Consider the following 22,490-nt stretch of genomic DNA (forward strand, 5'->3'; position numbering starts at 1 on the left):
TGCCATAAATAGGATGATAAAAAAGAGCCATTCCAGCGAGTCAATGAGATAAAGGCTCCAGTCAAGAGCTCACTTTAGGGCTATCTTAGAGATTCACTTAAACCTCGATATTTCTTCCTTTGGCACCATTCATATGTAGCTCCTTTATGCTCCAAAGGAAAAGGTACAAAAGGCAGAGGCTGAGGAGAGCAGCCCCAGCGTTTGTTGGGGATCAGGGGGGTGGTTTGGAGAGGGAAAGTGGAAACTCCACTTTGCCTTCATCTACAGCAAACGGCCTCACTCCCACTGTTCCACAGAATCCCTCAGTGCTCGGCTTCAAAGGGACCTCAGAGGCGAGTTTGTCACCTGCACCCATGGAGGGGGGCTGGAAGGAAAGGATTTTCCCCAAATGACACAAACCAGGAGATCCTGGAGGGATGCCAGTCTGGTTTGGAGCACTGAGGGTCCTCCCTTGGTTCCCAGTGGGGGCTGCGCTGGGAACAGCTGGAAACAGCTGGATTTCCCTCTGCCCCAAGGACACCTGCAGCACAGGGCAGGGAGAAGGAGCCGTGCTGGAGCACAGGGAGTGCCAGGAGCAGTCCCAGCCACCCTGGCACGCTCTGAGGATTGATTCCTGCTGCTGGGAACGGGAAGGAGCCGGGAGCTCCAGGCAGGAGCAGCAGCCAAGCACTGCTGGCAGCAGCTGGGAGCTCCCATTCCTGGCCATGCCTCACCCTCAGCAGTGTGGTTTTAATTAGGGCACAGGCATCATCCTGTCCCTGCCTGTCACTGCCTTCTGCTTTAGTTTGTGCACAGATGATGAGTCCAAGGCTCACCCCACACATCCCAGCACATGGGACTGGAGCTCTGTGTTGTGTCCCAGTGCAGGAATTACTCATGGGATACTCAGACTTGGTGGTTTTGCTGATCACAGAATATATTTTTTGCCCAATACCTGCTCCCAGTGCAGGGCATCACCAGCCCCTGCTGTGGATCATGCCCCAGGGTTTGGGGTGTGGGCTGTGTTCCTGCTGTGGATCATCTCCTGGGGTTTGGGGTGTGAGCTGTGCTCCTGCTGTGGAACATCTCCCCAGGGTTTGGGGTGTGAGCTGTGCTCCTGCTGTGGATCATCTCCCCAGGGTTTGGGGTGAGGGCTGTGCTCCTGCTGTGGATCATCTCCCAGGGTTTGGGGTGTGGAATGTGCTCCTGCTGTGGATCACCTCCAAGGGTTTAGGGTGAGGGCTGTGCTCTGGGTGGATGTTCTCAGTGCTCTGGGTGGGTGTTTTTGGTGCTCTGAGTGGGTGTTCTCAGTGCTCTGGGTGGATGTTCTCAGTGCTCTGGGTGGGTGTTTTCAGTGCTCTGAGTGGGTTTTCAGTGCTCTGGGTGGATGTTCTCAGTGCTCTGGGTGGATGTTCTCAGTGCTCTGGGTGGATGTTCTCAGTGCTCTGGGTGGGTTTTTGGTGCTCTGGGTGGGTGTTCTCAGTGCTCTGAGTGGGTGTTCTCAGTGCTCTGGGTGGATGTTCTCAGTGCTCTGGGTGGGTGTTCTCAGTGCTCTGGGTGGATGTTCTCAGTGCTCTGGGTGGGTGTTCTCAGTGCTCTGGGTGGATGTTCTCAGTGCTCTGGGTGGGTGTTTTCGGTGCTCTGAGTGGGTTTTTGGTGCTCTGGGTGGGTTTTTGGTGCTCTGAGTGGGTGTTCTCAGTGCTCTGGGTGGATGTTCTCAGTACTCTGGGTGGATGTTCTCAGTGCTCTGGGTGGGTGTTTTCAGTGCTCTGGGTGGGTTTTCAGTGCTCTGGGTGGGTGTTCTCAGTGCTCTGGGTGGGTTTTTGGTGCTCTGAGTGGATGTTCTCAGTGCTCTGGGTGGATGTTCTCAGTGCTCTGAGTGGGTTTTCAGTGCTCTGGGTGCTCTGTGTGCAGGTGCTCGCCGAGGGACCGCTGTGAGCGCGCAGAGGAGCCGTTCCGCTTCGCTGGGAGCATCGGGCAGTGCCTGAGCGTGGCCGTGCAGCCCAGCAGCATCTCCGTGTCCCAGCACAGCCTCCCGGTGAGCAGGGCTGGGCCAGGGGCTGGGGGACACCTCCAGCAGGGAACACTCCGCTCCCAGCCTTCCCCCCTTCCCTCTGGCACAAATGTTTTCTCATGAAGTCACAGAGGGACGGGGGAGCCAAGGGGTCACTCGAGCCGGGGAGAGGGCGGAGGGGGGGTGGCAGAAACAAATTCCCCTTCCCCTGGTGCCTCAGCTCACGTTTCCCTGGTTTCTGGAGCTGCTGAAAGGGAAGGCTTTGTTTCCCAAAATCTCTTCTGTGAGCCGTGCTCGGGCCTGGCTCTCCGAAGCTTCCCAGCTGTTGCTGCCAGAGCCCCCCAGGCCCCTGTGGCAGCTGGTGCTGCTGCCTCCCCCTGCCCCAGCCCCAGCCCCCCATGCAAAAACCCTGTGGGGAGAGGGGACTCAGCCCTGCAGGCACTGGTTTGCCATGGGGACACCCCCAGATGTGGAGGGGACACCCCCAGATGTGAAGGGACACTCCCAGCTGTGATGGAACACCCCCAGATGTGAAGGGGACACCCCCAGATGTGAAGGGAACACCCCCAGATGTGATGGGACACCCCCAGATGTGAAGGGGACACTCCCAGATGTGATGGGACACCCCCAGATGTGAAGGGGACACCCCCAGATGTGAAGGGGACACCCCCAGATGTGATGGGACACCCCCAGATGTGAAGGGGACACCCCCAGATGTGAAGGGGACACTCCCAGCTGTGGAGGGGACACTGGGGACCTGCTCCTCGCAGGCCAGGGCAGGGTGGCATCCCCCATTTGTGCAGTGGGGATTTGAGCTCAGGGATTTGAGCTCAGGGGTTTGAGCTCAGGGGTTTGGGGACGGTCACTGCTGCTCTCAGGGTCCTGGCACAGGCACTGAGGGTGCCAAAGCTTCTCTGGAGCAACCAGGGGACAAAAATCTGCCATTGCCACCACTGCAGCACCCCAAGGCTCAGCCAGCTGGGTCTGCACCCATAAAGAACATCCTTGAATTCTTTTTCCTCCTCCCTTCCCCATGAAAGGGCAGCTGCCAGCTGAGGGCAGGTGGGTGATTTCAGGGTGTCGTTTCAAAATGGGAAACCAGCCAGGACTGTGGATTTGGGGAGATTTGGGCAGCTCTCCCTGCTCACAGCTCTGCTTTGCTCCCTGGTGTCCCTGCTGCAGCTCAGCCTGCGGGTGAGCGACGCTCCAGACCTGAGCGCCGGCGTCAGCTGCGTCTTCGGGAACCTGAGCGAGGTGGAGGGGCAGGTGGCGGGCAGCCAGGTGGTTTGTGTGTCCCCAGCAGCCAAGGATGTCCCTGCCATCCCCGTGGATCAGGGTGAGTGATGGCTGCAGGGCAGTGACAGGGCAGGGCAGCCTGGGGAGTACAGCCTGAGCCTCTGGGGCTGCTGCCAGAGAAATCCCTGCTGCTGTCAAAGCCTCTTGAACCCAGGGAGCTGCATCCCCAGGAATTGCATCCCCAGGAATTGCATCCCCAGGAAAAGCATCCCCAGGAATTGCATCCCCAGGAAATGCATCCCCAGGAAAAGCATCCCCAGGAATTGCATCCCACACAGGCAGGATGGGCTGGCAGCAGGCAGCAGTGACTGCTCACCCTGCCCTCCCTCCCTGTGCTGGGACAGCCCCCAGTGCAGGACAGGAGCTGTCTGTCTCCTCTGGGGTGGCTCAGGGTGGCCAGGAGCTCTCAGCCCTGCCAGACCAGGTGAATCTGGGAAGCAGGAATGTCCCCCAGGCCTGGCTCAGCACCACGAGTTGGTGGCTGCAGTTTCTCCCTTGATCTCCTCATTAATGTCACCGCTGTCAGATTTTCTCTTCCTGTAACTGAAGCGCCACTGGCCTGGAGCTCATTTTCCCCTTGGCTTCCTTCCAGGTGTCCTGGTGATGTCTTGGTGATTCTGAGGCATTTTATGGAGTCTGGGCCAGGGTCAGGATGGGCTTCCCCACAGCAGCCCCAAAAGAACAACCTGGTGTTAATTAACCCAGAGCTCAGGCTGTGGAGAGCTCCACTGGTGCTTCACAAGCTTCCAGCAGCTCCTTCTCTAGGAGATAATTCTGGGAGATGATTCCCAGGGAAGCTGTGCAGCCCAGTCCCTGGAAGTGCTCAGGGATGGGTCTGGATGGGGTTTGGAGCAACCTGGGATGGGGGAAGGTCCCAGCCCATGGCACTGGGTTTTGAGGATCCCCTCCAACCCAAACCCTGATTCCACAATTCTATTCCTGGGCTGTCTGTCAGAACATCTCACTTTTTATACTGGAGAGTGAATCAGGGAGCAGGTGGAGGTTCCAAACCCACTCCAAGGCAGCATTTCCCCGTCTCTGATGCATTTTGCCATCAGCCCTGGGGTTTTTGGGGCATTTCTGGGCACAGCACCCAGGGCAGGGTGTGGGTGGGATGAAATCCCGAGCTGCCCCAGCTGCAGGTGGCTCAGTGGGCAGCAGATCAGCCCGGGGGTGCTGCTGCTCCCCTCCTGCCTCAGCAGCACTGACAGGCTCTGCTCTGCTCTGTGTGCCCAGACTGGTTCGGGGTCGTGCTCCAGCTGAAGTCCCGGGAGACCGGCAGGACCTTCGTCAGCACCGAGTTCAAGTTCTACAACTGCAGCGCCCACCAGCTGTGAGTGCTCCTTCCCTACCCCACAGAGCCAAAATCCTGCCCCAAAGAGCCAAAATCCTGCCCCAAAGACTGGGGAGTGGGAGCTGGGACAAGCCAGGGGGGTGGCACAGTGCCTGGGTCAGAGCAGGGACAAGGAAAAGGGACAAGGGACAAGGGACAGGGGAAAAGGGACAAGGGAAAAGGGAAAAGGGACAAGGAAAAAGGGACAAGGGACAAGGGCAGCCACCTGCCCAGGGAGTGAGCTGGGAACAACCTGAACCTGCTGGGGAATAACCTCAGACTGCAGGGGAACAACCTCAACCTGCTGGTGCCCCCAAGCTGCGCGATCCTGCAACTGAGAGAGGAAGGGAAGGGAAGGGAAGGGAAGGGAAGGGAAGGGAAGGGAAGGGAAGGGAAGGGAAGGGAAGGGAAGGGAAGGGAAGGGAAGGGAAGGGAAGGGAAGGGAAGGGAAGGGAAGGGAAGGGAAGGGAAGGGAAGGGAAGGGAAGGGAAGGGAAGGGAAGGGAAGGGAAGGGAAGGGAAGGGAAGGGAAGGGAAGGGAAGGGAAGGGAAGGGAAGGGAAGGGAAGGGAAGGGAAGGGAAGGGAAGGGAAGGTGGGATGCAGAAGGAGAAGGTGGGATGCAGAAGGTGAAGGTGGGATGCAGGAAGGGAAGGTGGGATGCAGAAGGAGAAGGTGGGATGCAGGAGGAGAAGGTGGGATGCAGAAGGTGAAGGTGGGATGCAGGAAGGGAAGGTGGGATGCAGAAGGAGAAGGTGGGATGCAGGAAGGGAAGGTGGGATGCAGAAGGAGAAGGTGGGATGCAGGAAGGGATGGTGAAGGTGGGATGCAGGAGGGGAAGGTGGGATGCAGAAGGTGAAGGTGGGATGCAGGAGGGGATGGTGAAGGTGGGATACAGAAGGAGAAGGTGGGATGCAGGAGGGGATGGTGAAGGTGGGATGCAGAAGGAGAAGGTGGGATGCAGAAGGGGAAGGTGGGATGCAGAAGGAGAAGGTGGGATGCAGCCCAGGTGTGGGAGGCTCCGTGGAGGGGCTCAGTTTTGCTGAGGAAGGTGGAATCACATCCCCCCAGGCACTGGGAGGCAGCTGGCCGGCCTTAAAAACACATTCACAGACGAGAATTTGTCTGAAACAAAACAAGCTGCAGCACTGTGGGCAGGAGCTGCCAGCAGCTGGTGGGGGTGGCAGGGCTGGGAGATGTCCTGGGGCAGGGGACACTGCTGGGGTCACCGAGGGCCAGCACAAGGTCACTCCCAACCTCCCTGTGCTGGGTTTGAAGCCTCAGGCTCCAGGGCCTTTCCTGCTGCACTTGGACGAGGGTTTGTGTGTTTGTGTGCTCATGGGCTTGGCTGCCCTCTGGTTTTTCTAGGCAGGCATTCATTTTTAATTTAAATTTTGTTGTGAGCCACAGAACAGAGCAGAGGGATGGGGCTGGCAGGGAATCCTTCGTTCCCCTGTGCTGCCTGTGGGATCCATGTCCACAATCCTGATGATTCCTCAGCTCCTGGGTCAGCACTCACAGAGCCCCCAGGCTCCTCTGAGTTCTCCTGGTTTGGAATCTGCACCAGGAATGGCATTGAGCTCTGGATCAGGAGAGGCAATCCATCCTTCCTGGGCTGTGCTGGCCTGCCTGCCCTGTTGTGTCTGGAGATGAAGTGCTTACAGGGTGGTAAATTCTGCAGCACTTACATCACCCAGACTCGTTATCACGGGGTTCAAGGAGGGCACAGCCAGCCTGGCAGGAATGAATCACAGCCAGCAAAAAGGAGCCACAGCCCGGGGCTCAGGCAGCAGAGGAGAGATCTATTGATCCTGATCTATTGATCCTGATCTATTGATCCTGAGCTCTCAGCTGCAGCGCTGGGGTGTGTGGGAGCAGGGCAGCCCTCTGGGGCAGGGTGGCACACACACCCCTGCAGGGTTTGGGGATGGCCAGGCAGGTCCTGGGGACCCTCCTGTGATGCCCCATGGGCTGGGGTGGTTCAGAGCTCAGGGATGTGGGTTCTGTGTCCCCAGGGAGCTGCAGGTGGGACAGGGTCAGTGAGGACCTGGAGAAAGGAGCAAAGGAGACAGGAGTCCTTGGGAAAGCTAGGCTGGGGTGAAAGAGCCAAGGTGGTGACCTGGGGTGAGTCTGGGAGCTCTGGATCCTGCTGGGATCCCTTGTCCTGCTGCCAGGCCTGGGGAGAGCTGGGAGCAGCAGCAGGAAACCACAGAAACCACAGAACAGGGAGAGGAGCCAAGCAAAGCACAGCACAGCAAAGCAAAGAAAACTAAACCAAACCAAACCAAACCAAACCAATCCACACCACTGACCAGGGAGATTCTCCTCCCTCAGAGGGGAACTGGGAGCTCCAGCAACCCCTGCTGGGAGTGCTGGGGGCCAGGCCAGGTGAGGTGAGGTGCTGCAGACCCACTCAGGGACAGAGATGGGTCAGACATGAATGAATCATTAAACACGTGGTGTTCTCCCCCAGGTCTTCTGTGCATGGTTAGAATGAGCTGCCCTGGCTGCTAAGGTCACCAGGAATGCACCAGGAGGGCACAGTTGGGTTCTTTGGGCTCGTTCTGGTGGCAGCAGCTCACTGAGCTCTGCCCTGGTGCCTGTGCCCAGCTGGCACAGACCCAACCCCTGCCTGCACAGCTCCAGGCCTGAGGCCACGCTGCCACTTCCCTGGTGACATTGGTGTCCCTGCCCTGGCCTTGTTCCAGCACATCCCCGGGCTCTTCCCTCTGCAGGCAGTGCCCCAGTGCCTGGAGCCCTGGATGGGATGGATCCACGGGCACAGCTGATCCTTGTGCCACCAGGAGCTGCCACGTGGCAGCAGGAGTGGCCTCGGAGATGGAGGAGGTGGCACCTGCCAGGAGCAGCAGCTGTCACAGCTCTGCATCTCTGTGGCAGCAGCAAGTGGGGAGCAAAACCCACCCAGCCCCTCTGCTGGCAGCTGGGTTCCCTGGGGCTGAAAAGGGTCTGTGTTCTTTCAAAAACATTTCAGAAACTGTTATTTTTTTTTTTCCCAACATGAATCAAAAGCACTTGCTGCACCCTCTGCACTCCAAGGCCAGAAGTGTTGCTGTTGATTGAAGCATTCCTGACTTGTAGAACAACTGATGCCATTTCTGCCAGGCTTGCCTTCCTTCCTAGGAACTAAAACCCAAGCCTGGTGCCTGTGCAACGCCCTGCTCTATTTTACACCAATCCAGCATCATGCAATAAATCCCAGCCTGCATTTTACTGTGGAATAAATTGTGAGGCTGCCCCCAGCCTGCCTGCTGAGCGTGCGTGCTTTCCCAAACCTCCTCCTTGTTTTCTGCTACATCAAAACCACCCCCCCAAAAATAAATTATTTTCCCAGGAAGCCTGGATTTCTGGCAAGGCCTGGAGGTGACTGCAAGGTGCTGAGCCCTGTGCTAACCCCTCCTTTCCCCCCAGGTGCCTGTCCTGTGTGAACAGCGCTTTCCGCTGCCACTGGTGCAAGTACCGGAATCTGTGCACCCACGACCCCACCACCTGCTCCTTCCAGGAGGGACGGATCAACACCTCTGAGGTACCACACTGCCCTCCTGCCCTTTGTGCTCTGTTTTTCCATGCCCCAAGCAGCCCAGCCCCTGTTTGTGGGAGCCCCGTGGGTCTCTTTGGTGCCCAAAGTGCGGATGCAGCTCCCAGGCAGGGAGGTGTTGGTGTCACTGAGCACCAGAGCTGATCCCTCCCCTGCTGTGTGGGAATGCCCAGGTTCATTAATTACAATAATTACTGCACTGCTTTGCCCCAGAGACTCCTCAAACACAGAAGCTTTCAGCATCTCTGCTGAGGGTTTTGCTCTGTGTGCCTGGGGCTGGGATTGATGCAGGAGCCTGACTTTGAGGGAATTACCAAAGTGCTCAGCCCAGGGTTTGGAAAAGGGAGTTGGTTCAGGTTCCAGAGCCATCTCTCTTAGCAGTTCATAAAAGGTGTGGGGCTGCCATCCAAAAATGCTTTTAACACTTGGAAAGGCATGGAATGGCTCTGCCAGCTCTCTGTGAGTCCCAGGGCAGAGGGATCCATGAGGAAAGGGGTTTGTTAGCACAGATTCCTGACTGAACACTGCCAGGAACCCTTGCTCTGGGTTTCTGCACTCCTTGTGCTGCCTGATCCCCCTGCCTGCTTCATCTTCATGAGGCCCTGATGCTGGCAGGGTCCTGCTCTTTGCCCTCCCTTTCCTACAAATAGCTTTGCAGCACCTGAAATGAGTGCAGCTCCTAAAGCTGCAAGGGGAGGATGGTTTGAGAGCTGCTCTGGAAATCCTGGGAGTCCTGGGAGAATGGTTTGAGAGCTGCTCTGGAAATCCTGAGAGTCCTGGGAAGTGGGAAAGGCAACAATGAGGACATCCATGAGAAAAAGCAGGGAGAGGAAGGTGTGCCAGTATCCAGACAAATCCCTGTCGGTGGGTGATGGAGATTGAGAGGAGCAGAACAGATCAGTCAGTGCTGTAAACACCGAGGTGTCAAAAAGCAGAGACTGAAGGTTGCTCCAGGGCTCTGCTGAACTAGGAGTAAACTCCACTCCTGTGTCTCCCTGGCTAAAATGCTGCCAGGAGATTCAGAGGTAAAGGGGAGAGTAATTCATGAGCTGCATAACGACCTGGGTGGGAATCTGCAAATCCAGGGATGCGGAGAAGCATCCACCCCAGGAACAAACCAAGAGCTTTCTCCATCCAGTTCAAAGCCAAGAAAGCTCCTTTTACCATATCAAGAGACAGCAAACCCCTTTGCTTCTCCTCCTCTAGAGTGATGGGGGGGTTTCTCCTGCACTCTCAGAGCATCCCTGTCCTCCCAGGCTGCACAATTGGAGTTCTCTGTTCTCTGGCTCTCCGACCCCGGGGTCTCAGAAGTGTCTGACAAGTCCCTGCTAAAGTAGGACAATCCCATTATCTCAGCTTTCCTCCTGGGAGCACCCAGGACCCGCCTGAGATCACACAGAGGGAGAAGTGGAGGAGTTGGTATCTCTGCAGGTTCCTGCTGGGATCACAGGGCTGTCGTGGCTCCAAAGGGCTTCCTCTGTCGTCTTCATCTTGCAGAGGTTGTTTCTGAGCTGGGGATGTTTGGGGATATCTCACACCTGATGGTAACCACACAATCCTCTGCTGTCCATCATTTCTTCCCCAGCCCTCTGAGCACAGGCAGAACCACCCCAAATAAATGTGTGTGTTATTTATTTCCTCTTCTCACAGCGTGGTGATAACGCCTCTGCTGCGGGCTCTCCACTAACACAGAAATCTGTAAATGCCTCGTGAAGAGTTTCCTCTCCTACACCCATTGAGATCACAATGTTCTCATTGTGTCACGGCCTGATGTATTAGGAAATTGTTTGTGCTCAGCCTGGCTCCCTCCCCAGCACAGCCAGTGGTGTTTGGAGCTCCGTGCCTGTGCCCTACTTTGAGTCCCCTGTGCCTCTCCTTACGTAAGGTTTACACACGTGTTCACACACTCTGCACATTTGCTCGCACCCTTATATTTAATTCAAGGGAAAATATCTTGAATATTCCCTTTTACCCGTGGCCCATCAGAAGTGGCGTCCCCGCGGGATTGGATGTGTAACGAGCTCCCTTTGATGCTCCCTGGAGAGTCTGTCTGGAGGAGGAACAGGAGCTCACAGCCACCAGGAGATGGGGAGAAAAATTCAAAATTCCTTCTCCATGAGCTGTGCTCGTGCTCCTTGCAAGCTTCTGCCCCTCCTGACCGAGCCAGCTCTGCCTTTTTGCCCTGCCCTCCACAAAACACAGCCCAGAGAGGATTTTCATCCCTGCACCTGCCCTCCATAAAACACAGCCCAGAGAGGATTTTCATCCCTGCACCTGCCCTGCAGCAGGAGCTGTGTGCTCAGACCCAGGGAGAGCTCAGGGACAGCCCCAAAGGTGGGTGGGTGCTTTGGGAAAAGTGAAAATGTGGAATGTGTGGTTTGGGCTCGCTGGTAATGAGTGCAGAGCCTTTCACAACCTTTACAGCACAGGGGTCCTGCAGGACAGAGCTGGCTGCTCCTGACATCCTCCCTCTCATGGGAATTTCTGAGGTGGAGAAAATTCCCCATTTCCCAGCTCCTCTGAGTCTCCATTTCCAGGCAACCAATTCTTTAGGAGTTAATAATTAGAGAAGCAATTATTTCCTCATCCTTTTCCTGGTCAGAGTCTTCACTGGCAGCTCACACCTCGATCCCACTAAACCAGGATTTCTCCAAGAGATCCTCGTTGCTGTGGAGCACTGCCTGTCCTACTTTACAGAGCTCCAGACCAAACAAATGATTCCATTTTAATGTGTCTGATGTGGTTTGGTCTGTGTGTGGGGGAGGTTTTATGATGTCTCTCTCTCTCAATGTCTGAAACTTCCAGATGAGGAGGAATGTGGATGCACAAACATCCTTACACCCATCCCAGAGGAGAGCTAGGAGTAAATAAATCCTCTTAGCTGCCCAGAACGTGGGAGCCCGTCCCTCTTTGATGTCCAGGGTGTGCTGATAATGCCATTTCCACAGAGGGACGCTGATCTGGGCACGGAGAGCTTCAGGTCCGGGGATTTCAGTGCCTTGTGTCTCCTTTGAATTCCCTCCGATTTTATGGCAACGCCCTTGCCCCTGGCTGTGCCCTTGGGTGCTGAGTGCTCCTCGAGGCAAACAAAACAAAACCAGCCCGTCCTCAGCCTGTGCTGCCAGTCCCCATCACAGCAGAGCCCAGATGTGCCCGAGGTGACAGCGCCACATCTGGGGCCACCAAAGCCAGCCAAGGATGTGCAGGGTCACCCCTGACTTTGAGGAGATGCCTTTGCCAGAAATAGGAGCAAAAAGCGTGAATTCAGCAAAATCCCCTCAGCTCAGAGCTGTGGCAATGCTTTTTTCCATCCCTGGTGTGGATGTTTGGTGTTGGGAGGGAAGGAGAGCCCTGGGGGATGTTCCTGCCTCTGACCTGGCCCTGTGCTGGGAGCTGCTCCTACCTCACCTCTGGCACACAAAGGGTTGTTTATAACAGGGAAAGGTTCCCTCCATGCTGTAAACATCCCGAATTAATGGAGAGGACCCAGGTTACAGCACATGCCCAGCTCGGGGTGATGGTGTGGGGAAGGAATTCGCTCCAGCTGCCTTCCTTTCGAGCCTGGTTTCCAAGGAACGGGCTCTGCTCGCCTTTCCAGGGGCAGAAACGAAGGGTAATGTGTTTCCATGAGTGACAGGGACTGTAATTTATATCATTGGCAACACGACTGTGAACCAGGGGTTTGCATTCACGTGCCACATTGGGTTATGTTTATAATTTTAAAATAATGCGCGGCGAGTTAACATTTGCGGAGACTTTGCGGGGGTTTTGTGAAGATGGAAAGTACAAAACCAGTCTATTTTCTGCCGTTTGGGCTAAATCCTGCAGTCAGAAGAATTGCCTGCCATTTCTAGGCAATTTTTTTTTTTTTTCAAATAAGAGCAAGGAGGTTTGACCTACTAAAACTGCTCGGTTAAACACAAATAATAACCATGGGTGCTCTGTTCTGCTCCAGAGACAGCTGCACAACGCCGGGCTTTAAGGTATTTATAGACCTTGGAGTCTTTGAGGCTAAAAAGTGTTGGAGAAGCATAAAATGTCTTTGTGAATTGTGTGTGCTGATACTTCACAGGCAGAATATTCCCCGAGAGTCTGTGCCACTCAGGCACCGCAGCCTTGTCTTCCTGATCCGTGTTTATTCTGGCGCAGGCGAGTCAAGGGGGATAATGAGAGGATTCTGCCTGTTTGTTTAGCGAGAGGAGGCGATAATGGCCTTTAAACTCGCTGCAGGATTTACCTCTCATGAACTAAAAAACAAAGTAAACTGATTATGGAACAAGTTGTGTGTTCCAGCTGTTTTCTGGGTGTTTCACCCAGGGAGGAAGATCGGGATGGGGGACAAGGTTGGTGCCAACCCCTTCCCTGGGAAATCCCTCTGAAGGGAACCGGCATCAGCAGAGGCTGCTCAGGCTGGTGATGAACTCAAAACAAAATAATTTATCTGAATAATTTATCTACCCACCGGGGAGCAGCTGGGAGAGGTGGTGGAGGGACAAAGCACCCTGCCAGGCTGTTCTCCTGCAGCAGCACCCACGGGAGAGCAAAAACCCTCCCAGGGGCTGTGGGAAGGGCTGGGTGTGCAGGGATGTGGGGATACAGGGATTTGGGGTGCAGGGATGTGAGTTTGGGGGGATTTGAGGTGAAGGAATGTGGTTGTGCAGGGATTTGAGTGCAGGAATGTGGTTGTGCAGGGATTTGAGTGCAGGGATGTGAGTTTTCAGGGATTTGGGGATGCAGGGATGTGGCTGTGCAGGGATGTGGGGATGCAGGGTTTGAGTGCAGGGATGTGAGTTTGGGGGGATTTGAGGTGAAGGAATGTGGTTGTGCAGGGATTTGAGTGCAGGGATGTGAGTTTTCAGGGATTTGGGGTGCAGGGATGTGAGTTTTTGGGATTTCGGTGCAAGGATGTGGCTGTGCAGGGATGTGGGGATGCAGGATTTGAGTGCAGGGACATGGGTTTTTGGGATTTGGGTGCAGGGATGTGGCTGTGCAGGGATTTGGGGTGCAGGGATGTGGGGATGCAGGATTTGAGTGCAGGGATGTGAGTTTGAGAGGATTTAGGGTGAAGGAATGTGGCTGTGAAGGGATTTGGGGTGCAGGGATGTGAATTTTCAGGGATTTGGGTGCAGGGACATGGCTGTGCAGGGATTTGGAGGTGCAGGGATGTGAGTTTTCAGGGATTTGGAGGTGCAAGGATGTGGCTGTGCAGGGATTTGGGATGCAGGAATGTGAGTTTTCAGGGATTTGGGGGTGCAGGGATGTGAATTTTCAGGAATTTGGGGGTGCAGGGATGTGGCTGTGCAGGGATTTGGGGTGCAGGGATGTGGCTGTGCAGGGATTTGGGGTCCAGGGATGTGGCTGTGCAGGGATTTGGGGTGCAGGGATGTGGCTGTGCAGGGATTTGGGGTGCAGGGATGTGAATTTTCAGGGATTTGGGGATGCAGGGATGTGGCTGTGCAGGGCCTTGGGTGCACATCACTGCAGCAGCAATTTGAAAAACGAACTGGAGCAAGGAAAGCCCTGGAAGCTGAGCACTGGGGCTGGGAATGGCTCACAGGACCTGCAGGGTCCGAGCTGACCCGAGCCCTCCCCAGCTCAGCTGAGAAATTCAGCAGTGCCTGCCTGCAGCAGCGTGGCTCCCACGAGCAGCCTGGCTTCTCCAGAGTCTGGAGAGTCAGATTCCTCCAGATCTCTCCATCCCAAAGGTGGATCCCTCATTAGTGTGATCACTGCAGCTGTCAGCCAGCACTGAGGGGCTGTGCCTGCCTCGCCTTCCCCACATCCCCAATGTGACATTTCCCTTCCACTGGGACCAAAGGAATGGGAAAAAAAAAAAATTAAAAAATCAATTTTGCCCCACTCGTCTCTAATGATGGCAGAACAATTTTTGCTGGCAGCATTTTCAGCAGCAGAGAGCAGATCTGGGGATGGGAGCCCTCTGCTCCCTCCTTTAGCAGTCGCCTCACGGACAGAGCTGGCCAGGAAGGATAATGGTCCATAACATATTCATTATTTTCAGGACTGTGCGCTGAAGTTCTCCCACTGGTGATGCAAGTGGAGATTTTTTTGTTTTCAGCCATAATGGGGTAAAGGATTCTGCAGCTCCAGGTTGATTTTCATTCTGATCCATGGGGCCAGGCTCCTCTCTGGAGGTGTCTCCTGCTGGTCCTCGATGTGACCTGGAGGTGAAATGCAAACCCTGAGGGCAGGCAGGGCTTGAGTGCAAGGTGGCACCGGCGTGTGGTGCTTCAGGAGGGCAAGAAATGTGCAGAGTCATGGATGGAAAATGCAGGGAATGCATTTGGGAGTTTGCTGGCGGTGAGCTGGGGTTGGATCCGTGCTCCCAGGATCAGTGGGGAGCAGAGAAAGCCATTCCCTGTGAATCATTCCACTGCAGGGAATGCCATTCCCTCCCCTGTGAATCATTCCACTGCAGGGAATGCCATTCCCTTCCCTTTGAACCATGCCACTGCAGGGAATGCCATTCCCTTCCCTGTGACCCCATCCACTGCAGGGAATGCCATTCCCTTCCCTTTGAACCATGCCACTGCAGGGAATGCCATTCCCTCCTCTGTGAGCCCAGTCCAGTGCAGGGAATGCCATTCCCTGTGAACCATTCCAGTGCAGGGAATGCCATTCCCTCCCCTGTGACCCCATTCCATTGCAGGGAATGCCATTCCCTTCCCTTTGAACATTCCACTCCAGGGAATGCCATTCCCTCCCCTGTGACCCCACTCCAATGCCATTCCCTCCCCTGTGACCCCACTCCACTGCAGGGAGTGCCATTCCCTCCCCTGTGACCCCACTCCAATGCCATTCCCTCCCCTGTGACCCCACTCCCCTGCAGGGAAGGATTTCCCTTCCCTCCCCTCCCCAGCGCAGCTGATGGAGTTTGAAATCACTCTTGGCTGTTAATCCGTGAAAGTCCCCGTTAGAAATAAAATAAAATAAAATAAAATATATATGGGGAAAAGTGCCACTGGAAAGGTTTATGAGGCTGCAGTTTAAGTTAGTGGCTCCTCCAGAGCAGGGAGCATCTGTTCCTCATTTTCAGTGGTGAAACAACTGCCCATGGCCTGGATGGAGCTGGAGGGGGAGCCTGCCTTGGGGAGGGGGGATTTTCCCCCTGGCCACGCTGTCCTGGTGGATCCTGGCAGGATCCTGGCATTGCCATCAGCAGGATTTCCTTTCATCCCCAGGCTGGGGGGCAAAGGGCTGGGGGTGCCACTCTGGGATTTGACAGAAGGAATGGACACGTGTTTGTTCTAAACTCCTGCTTTAGTCTGGGATTAATCATTCAGTGTCAGGTGCTTACAGGTGCTTAGGTACCTTGTTCCATTAGATCAAAGCAAATTAGAGCTGAGCAGAATGTAAATAGAGCTGCTGGGCAGAGCCTTTGTCTCAGCGTGTTGCAGTTCCCCGTGTAGAAATTGAGGAAAAATTGAATTTCCCAGTGTGTTGTACAGAGATAATGTTTGGGATGTTGAGATCTCACGGGAGGGATGTCACACAGCTACCAGGAGCTGATAAGTCATTTTCTGGGTCCATCTCAGGGTTTATTTAGACATTTGGTTTGTGCTTGGGTGAACTGGAGATCTGTTCTGCCGTGCAATGGTGTTTCACAGAATCACAGATGGTTTGGGTTGGAAGGGATCTCAAAAATCATCTCATTCCACCCCCTGCCACGGGCAAGGGACACCTTCCACCATCCCAGATTGCTCCAAGCCCCATCCAAGCTGCTCTTGGACACTTGCAGGGATGAATTTTAAGGTCCCTCCCCACCCAAACCGTGCTGTGATTTGGAGATGGAAGGGGCAGATTGGGTCGGGTGCTTTGCCCACCCAGCTGGCAGAGGCACAAATCCCACCCAGGCACTCTCAGCCCAGGAAAACACCAGGCAGCCCTGGCACAGGAGCTGGTGGGAGATTCAGGAAGGCAGAGGTGGTGGAGCGTGGAGAGGAGTGAGAGCAGAACTCAGCATCACCTCAGGAATTAATGGGCTGATTTTACTGAGATAGAGCAGAGCACAACAGTGAGGGAAACACTCCCTGGGCTGATCCTTCTGTGCTGCACCAGGGCTCTGAGGGGTGAAATGGGATCAGGAGAAGCCCCTGTGCCTGTCCCCTCCCGGAGCAGGGCTGGGGCAGCTGATAAGGGCTGAGCTCAGGAGGGACAGCAGCAGCTGCTGCCTCTGCAGATAAAACCCCTGGGAAGCTCAGAGCGGGGAGGACACCTTGGATTTGTCCCCAAAGAGGGTGAGCAGTGAGGAAATCAGGGCACAGGGGCTGGCACAGGGGGGTTCTGTGTCCCTGCACTTCACCTGCAGCTGGGCTGGGGAGTGGCAGATCCTGGGCTGGTCCTGGGAATGTCCTGGGAATGTCCTGGGAATGTCCTGGGAATGTCCTGGGAATGTCCTGGGCAGATCCTGGGCTGGTCCTGGGCTGGTTCTGGGCTGGTTCTGGGCTGGTCCTGGGAATGTCCTGGGAATGTCCTGGGCTGGTCCTGGGCTGGTCCTGAGCTGGTCTTGGGCAGATCCTGGGCTGGTCCTGGGCTGGTCCTGGGCTGATTCTGGGCTGGTCCTGGCCTGGGACATCCAGACCTGGCCACACCTGCAGCTGCACTGATGCCTCTTTGGGGTCCCTAAAAACAGAGGCCAGACAAAATGAAGGGAATAAAAAGCAGTTTATTTCTATTTGTTGAAATATTTATTTATTTAATATTCTATTTATATGCATTTTGGGCAGACAAAGCCCCCCAGGGACTACACCCAAATGGACAATGGGTTACACCCAAAATGGACAATGGGTTACACCCAAAATGGACAATGGGTCACACCCAAAATGGACAATGGGTCACACCCAAATGGACAATGGGTCACACCCAAAATGGACAATGGGTCACACCCAAAAGGGACAATGGGTCACACCCAAATGGACAATGGGTCACACCCAAATGGACAATGGGTCACACCCAAAAGGGACAATGGGTCACACCCAAAAGGGACAATGGGTCACACCCAAATGGACAATGGGTTTTCACACTTTCATAAGTTTGGTCCATTTGCATTTTGGGGGTTAATCTTGAAATTACATCTTCAGGTAATGAAGTCATTTCCCCCAAGTTTGCTGCCCCCAACTCAGTTTTGTTTCAAATTCTCCAGGCCTGAGGCAGGGAGGAGTCCTTGATTCCCAGCCTGGAGAGGAATTGTTGTGTCTGCCCAAACTGGGAGAGCAGCAGTGACACTGAGTGTGGAGTTCAGAGTTATACACTGAATAATACAATAATAATAATATCTAATAATACAATAATACAAATATATGGAATATATACAGGCTGAAATGCTACAGCATCACCTCCCCATAACCCACCCTGTTCTCTCCTTGCCTCCCAGGACTGCCCCCAGCTGTTCCCCACCGAGGAGATCCTGATCCCGGTGGGAGAGGTGAAGCCCATCACGCTCAAGGCCAGGAACCTGCCCCAGCCCCAGTCGGGGCAGAGGGGCTACGAGTGCGTGCTGAGCATCCAGGGCATCATCCACAGGGTGCCCGCCCTGCGCTTCAACAGCTCCAGCGTGCAGTGCCAGAACAGCTCGGTGAGAGCAGCACCTCCCAAATCCTCCCAAATCCCCCCAAATCCTCCCAAATCCTGGCTGGGGAATGCCTGGGAAGGGAGGGGATGCCATACCTGGAGGGTTCTGGATGCTGGTGGGGGGTTCAGCCAGGGGAAGGGGAGGAGGAGGGAATGCAGAGGTGTGAAGGCAGGCTAATTCACACGCGGGGAGATAAGGAGAATCACAGAGCCCTTATCGGGAGCTGTCACATCCCAGGTCACGGTGCTGGATGAATAGAGCAGCGCTGGAGAGCAGGGAGGGAGGGGAAAGTGCCAGGGAAGAGAGAGAGGATGGGACAGGGAATCACCACAGGGGAGGGGGAATCACCCCAAAGGACAGGGAAATCACCCCAAAGGAGGGGAATCACCCCAAGGAAAAGGGAGTCACCCCAAAGGAAGGGGAATCACCACAGGGGAGGGGGAATCACCCTAAAGGACAGGGGGATCACCCCAAGGGAGGGGAATCACCACAAGGGAGAGGGAATCACATTAAGGGAGAGGGAATCACCCCAAGGACAGGGGAATCACCCCAAGGGAGAGGAGAATCACCCTAAGGGAGAGGAATCACTCCAATGGAGAGGGAATCACCCCAAAGGAGAGAGAATCACCCCAAGGGAGAAGAATCACCCCAAGGGAGAGGGAATCACCCCAAGGGACAGGGGAATCACCCCAAGGAAAAGGGAGTCACCCCAAAGGAAGGGGAATCACATTAAGGGAGAGGGAATCACCCCAAGGGAAAGGGAATTACCCCAAGGGACAGGGAAATCACCCCAAGGACAGGGAATCACTGGGGTGATGCTCCCCAGGAGCAGGGCAGGATAATTCCCCTCCACAGGACAGGGCTCAGCCTCACCAGAGCACCCCAGATTCACCCTGGTGGGTCCCTCAGGATGCCAAAACACAAATGGCAAACGCAGGCACCCCCACCCCGACCCACAGCCCGAATTTGGGGTTTCTGGGTCCCTCAGAGCCAGCAGGGACCAGCCTGGCCCTTGCCCTGCTCACCCTGGGCAAACAGGGCACAGTCAGTTTGTTTTAGGCAGCACAACAGGCTCCACTTGAATATTCAGATGGCCTTAAATTGTTAATGAAGTTCTGAATTTTTAAAAGTTTTTCTGGGTGTTTGTTCATCGCTGGCCATCTTTGGGCCTTGCAGCTCGGTGGATAATAAATGTATTAATAGCAGATGGAACTTCTCCTGTGCAGAGTGATTTATTAGCGTTAGAGAAGCACTTTTATTGCTGTTGGGCTGATAGGAAGTGGTAGGGGGAGGATGTGAGGGCCATTCTGGACTCACAGCTTCTTGTTCCAGCTTAGTGAAACCAGGCAGGGTGAGCCAGCACAGAGAAATGTGAGTTAAAATTGCCCAGGACAGGCAGAGCAGCCTGCCCTGCTCTAACCCCCTTTCCCTCATCACAGAGAGGATGGCAAGGCTCACTCACCCTTTTAAGCCTTTTTAGCAGCTCTTGTTTGACCTGAAGAGATCACCAGGGTGAGGCCTGGCCAGTGCTGGGTGTGAAAATGGGAATTTCAGCATTCCCTGGGAATTCCCAGCCTCACTCAGGGCAGGATGTCCATGGGAAGGGGAACAACTCCAGGCAGTGCTGTCCTGGAGCTGGGGCTGGGGCTCTGCACCCTCTCCTGCTGCTCAGCTCTCTCCTGTTCCCCCTGCAAAGCTCTGCAGCGGGGTTTGGGAGCTCCCAGTCTCACTGGGAGGCACAAACTGGGCAGGAACAGCCTGGAGGCAGCAGCCCCAGTTTGGGTAACTGGAGGGGTTGTGTTGGTGAGCCAGAGACTGAGTGATGAGAGCAACCACTGCGAGTGGAATAATTAATCTGTTACCTCTCACAAGGGCTGGATCTCATTTAATTATCCCTTCCTGGTGAGGAGAAGGGACTCAAAGCACACTGAGTATAAAAATGTGCTGTCTCAGGCACCAGCAGATGTTTTTAAGCAGAGAATAAAGATGTTTTCTTTCAGAATAAACCCTCTGTGTGTGTGAGTGTTGTCTCCCCAGACGTTTCACTGTGGTCTCACCCTGCAGTACCTCTATGATGGGATGGACATCAGCAACCTGCCAGTGGACTTTGCTGTGGTTTGGAACGGGAACTTTGTCATTGACAACCCGGAGAACCTGAAAGGTAAAATCTGCTGGGATTGGCTCCAGCTCATGGGTGGGGGGTCTGGGGAGGGGCTGCTGGGGCAGAGACCCCTGAGGATCACCCTGAGCAGGGGAGCAGCTCCCTGCAGTGCTGGTTTTGGAATCCACCCATGCAGGGGCAGCTTGGGGAGCCAAAGATGAGCTCGTGCTGTGGTGGGCAAATCCAGGAGCAGCTGCACCCCAAGGGAATCCCCAAATCCCAGCTGTACCCCAATGGAATCCCCAATCCCAGCTGTACACCAGGGGAATTCCCAATCCCAACTCTCCCAAGGGAATCCCTCAATCCCAGCTGTCCCAATGGAATCCCTCAATCCCATCCATACCCCAAGGGAATCTCTCAATTCCAGCTGTACCCCAAAGGAATCCCCAATCCCAGCTGTCCCAATGGAATTCCCAAATCCCAACTGTCCCAAGGGAATCCCCCAATTCCAGCTGTACCCCAAGGCAATCCCCCAATCCCATCTGTACCCCAAGGGAATCCCCAATCCCGACTCTCCCAAGGGAATTCCCAATCCCAGCTCTCCCAAGGGAATTCCCCAATTCCATCTGTATTCCAAGGGAAACCCCAATCCCAGATATACCCCAATGGAATGCCCAATCCCAGCTCTCCCAAGGGAATCCCCAATCCCAGCTGCACCCCAAGGGAATCCCCCAATCCCAGTTGTCCCATGGGAATCCCTCAATCCCAGCTATATCCCAATGGAATTCCCCAATTCCAGCAGCACCCCAGGACTTCCCCAACCCCAATAGCACCCCAAGGGAACCCCTCAACCCCAGCAGCACCCAGGGCTCCCCTGGCTGAGCTCCCCTGGCTGATCTCCCCTGGCTGATCTCCCCTGTTGAGTCCCCTGGCTGACCTCCCCGCCGTGTCCCCGCCGTGTCCCCGCAGTTCACCTGTACAAGTGCGCGGCGCAGCGCGAGAGCTGCGGGCTGTGCCTCAAGGCCGACCCCAAGTTCGAGTGCGGCTGGTGCAGCGGCGAGGCCAAGTGCACCCTGCGGCCCCACTGCGGCTCCCCCTGGCTCCACTGGTCCGGCCACAACGTCAAGTGCTCCAACCCGCGCATCACCGAGGTGAGCCCGCGCTGCCCCAGCCCGCGATGCCCCAACCCGCGCTGCTCCGGCGCTCCCCGCCCTGGGAACACACCCAGCCGGGGAGGAACGGGGATAAAACACCCCAGGAGTTTCTGGGAAGCCACTGGCACCCGGCCAGGTGTGCAGGCGCTGCCCACGGGCGGTTGGCGCTCGCCGGCCGCGCCGCCCGCGCCGGGGTGACCGCCACGGACTGCTGCGGGAATGCTAATTAAACAGGGAGCTAATTAGTCTGGAGTTGGCGCTTCTGCTGTTTCTGTTCAGCCCACTGAGGGATGCAAAATGTGTCCCAGGAGCGTTCTCAGCGGTGACGCTGCGCTCGCTCTGCTGGCGCTGCCGTGAGGAGTGACGCTCCTCTCGCTGGGAACGAAGGAAGGTTTGGGTTTCTCGGTTCATTAAATCCCCAAAAAAAGCCTGCCTTGCCCTGGGTGTGTATCCATGCTGGGAAAGGTGTCACACAGCAGGATCAGAGTTGTCTGTCACAGCAATGCTGGTGGCGGGGCTGCTCAGCACCCAAAACCTGCCAGCTGAATCTGAACCCAAGTGAGCGTGGAAGTCTCCTCTTAAATTAAATTAAATTCTAAACTGGTTTAACTAAACTGGCTCAGATCCCGTGGGAGGGAGGCATCAGCTCCTTCTGTGGAGGAGAGGAGGAAGCACAGAGGCTGCTGCTGTGTTGGGGCTGGGTGGGGCTGGCAGGAGAACGGTGCTGCTGAGGAGGGTCCATCCATCCTCAGGGACATCACCACGTAATGCCAGGGACATTCTGGAATTTCTGCCTCAGGCCTTCTGCCAGCAGTGTTCCACCTTTGCTGGGCAGCTTTATTTCTTGTGCAGGTTTATTTCTTGTGCAGGTGTTTCTTTAGTGCAGGTTTATTTATTGTGCAGGTTTGTCTCTAGTACAGGTTTTTCTGTAGTGCAGGTTTCTCTCTTGTGCAGTTTTATTTCTTGTGCAGGTGTTTCTCTAGTGCAGGTTTGTCTCTAGTGCAGGTTTGTCTCTTGTGCAGGTTTTTCTCTAATGCAGGTTTATTTCTTGTGCAGGTTTCTCTCTTGTGCAGGTTTTTCTCTTGTGCAGGTTTATTTCTTGTGCAGATTTATTTCTTGTGCAGGTTTTTCTCTTGTGCAGGTTTATTTCTTGTGCAGGTTTTTCTCTAGTGCAGGTGTTTCTCTTGTGCAGGTTTATTTCTTGTGCATGTTTGTCTCTAGTACAGGTTTATTTCTTGTGCAGGTGTTTCTTTAGTGCAGGTTTATTTCTTGTGCAGGTTTTTCTGTAGTGCAGGTTTGTCTCTTGTGCAGGTTTTTCTCTAATGCAGGTTTATTTCTTGTGCAGGTTTCTCTCTTGTGCAGGTTTTTCTCTTGTGCAGGTTTATTTCTTGTGCAGATTTATTTCTTGTGCAGGTTTGTCTCTTGTGCAGGTTTATTTCTTGTGCAGGTTTTTCTCTAGTGCAGGTGTTTC

At 55.0% G+C, this 22,490-nt stretch overlaps 1 protein-coding gene across 3 annotated transcripts in view; it reads left to right on the forward strand.

The window, feature by feature from the left end:
- Positions 1-22,490, forward strand: part of PLXNA2 (plexin A2) — a 158,092-nt gene that overhangs the window by 93,199 nt on the left and 42,403 nt on the right. For all 3 annotated transcript variants that reach the window (XM_033079990.1, XM_033079989.1, XM_033079991.1), the window contains exons 6-12: positions 1,894-2,017; positions 3,176-3,329; positions 4,526-4,622; positions 8,049-8,163; positions 17,567-17,767; positions 19,829-19,925; positions 20,835-21,016. In XM_033079990.1, coding sequence (XP_032935881.1) covers positions 1,894-2,017; positions 3,176-3,329; positions 4,526-4,622; positions 8,049-8,163; positions 17,567-17,767; positions 19,829-19,925; positions 20,835-21,016 — 970 coding nt within the window. The remainder of the gene's footprint in view (positions 1-1,893; positions 2,018-3,175; positions 3,330-4,525; positions 4,623-8,048; positions 8,164-17,566; positions 17,768-19,828; positions 19,926-20,834; positions 21,017-22,490) is intronic.

Source organism: Catharus ustulatus, chromosome 25 (assembly GCF_009819885.2).
Source record: "Catharus ustulatus isolate bCatUst1 chromosome 25, bCatUst1.pri.v2, whole genome shotgun sequence".
NCBI classification, from domain to species: domain Eukaryota; kingdom Metazoa; phylum Chordata; class Aves; order Passeriformes; family Turdidae; genus Catharus; species Catharus ustulatus.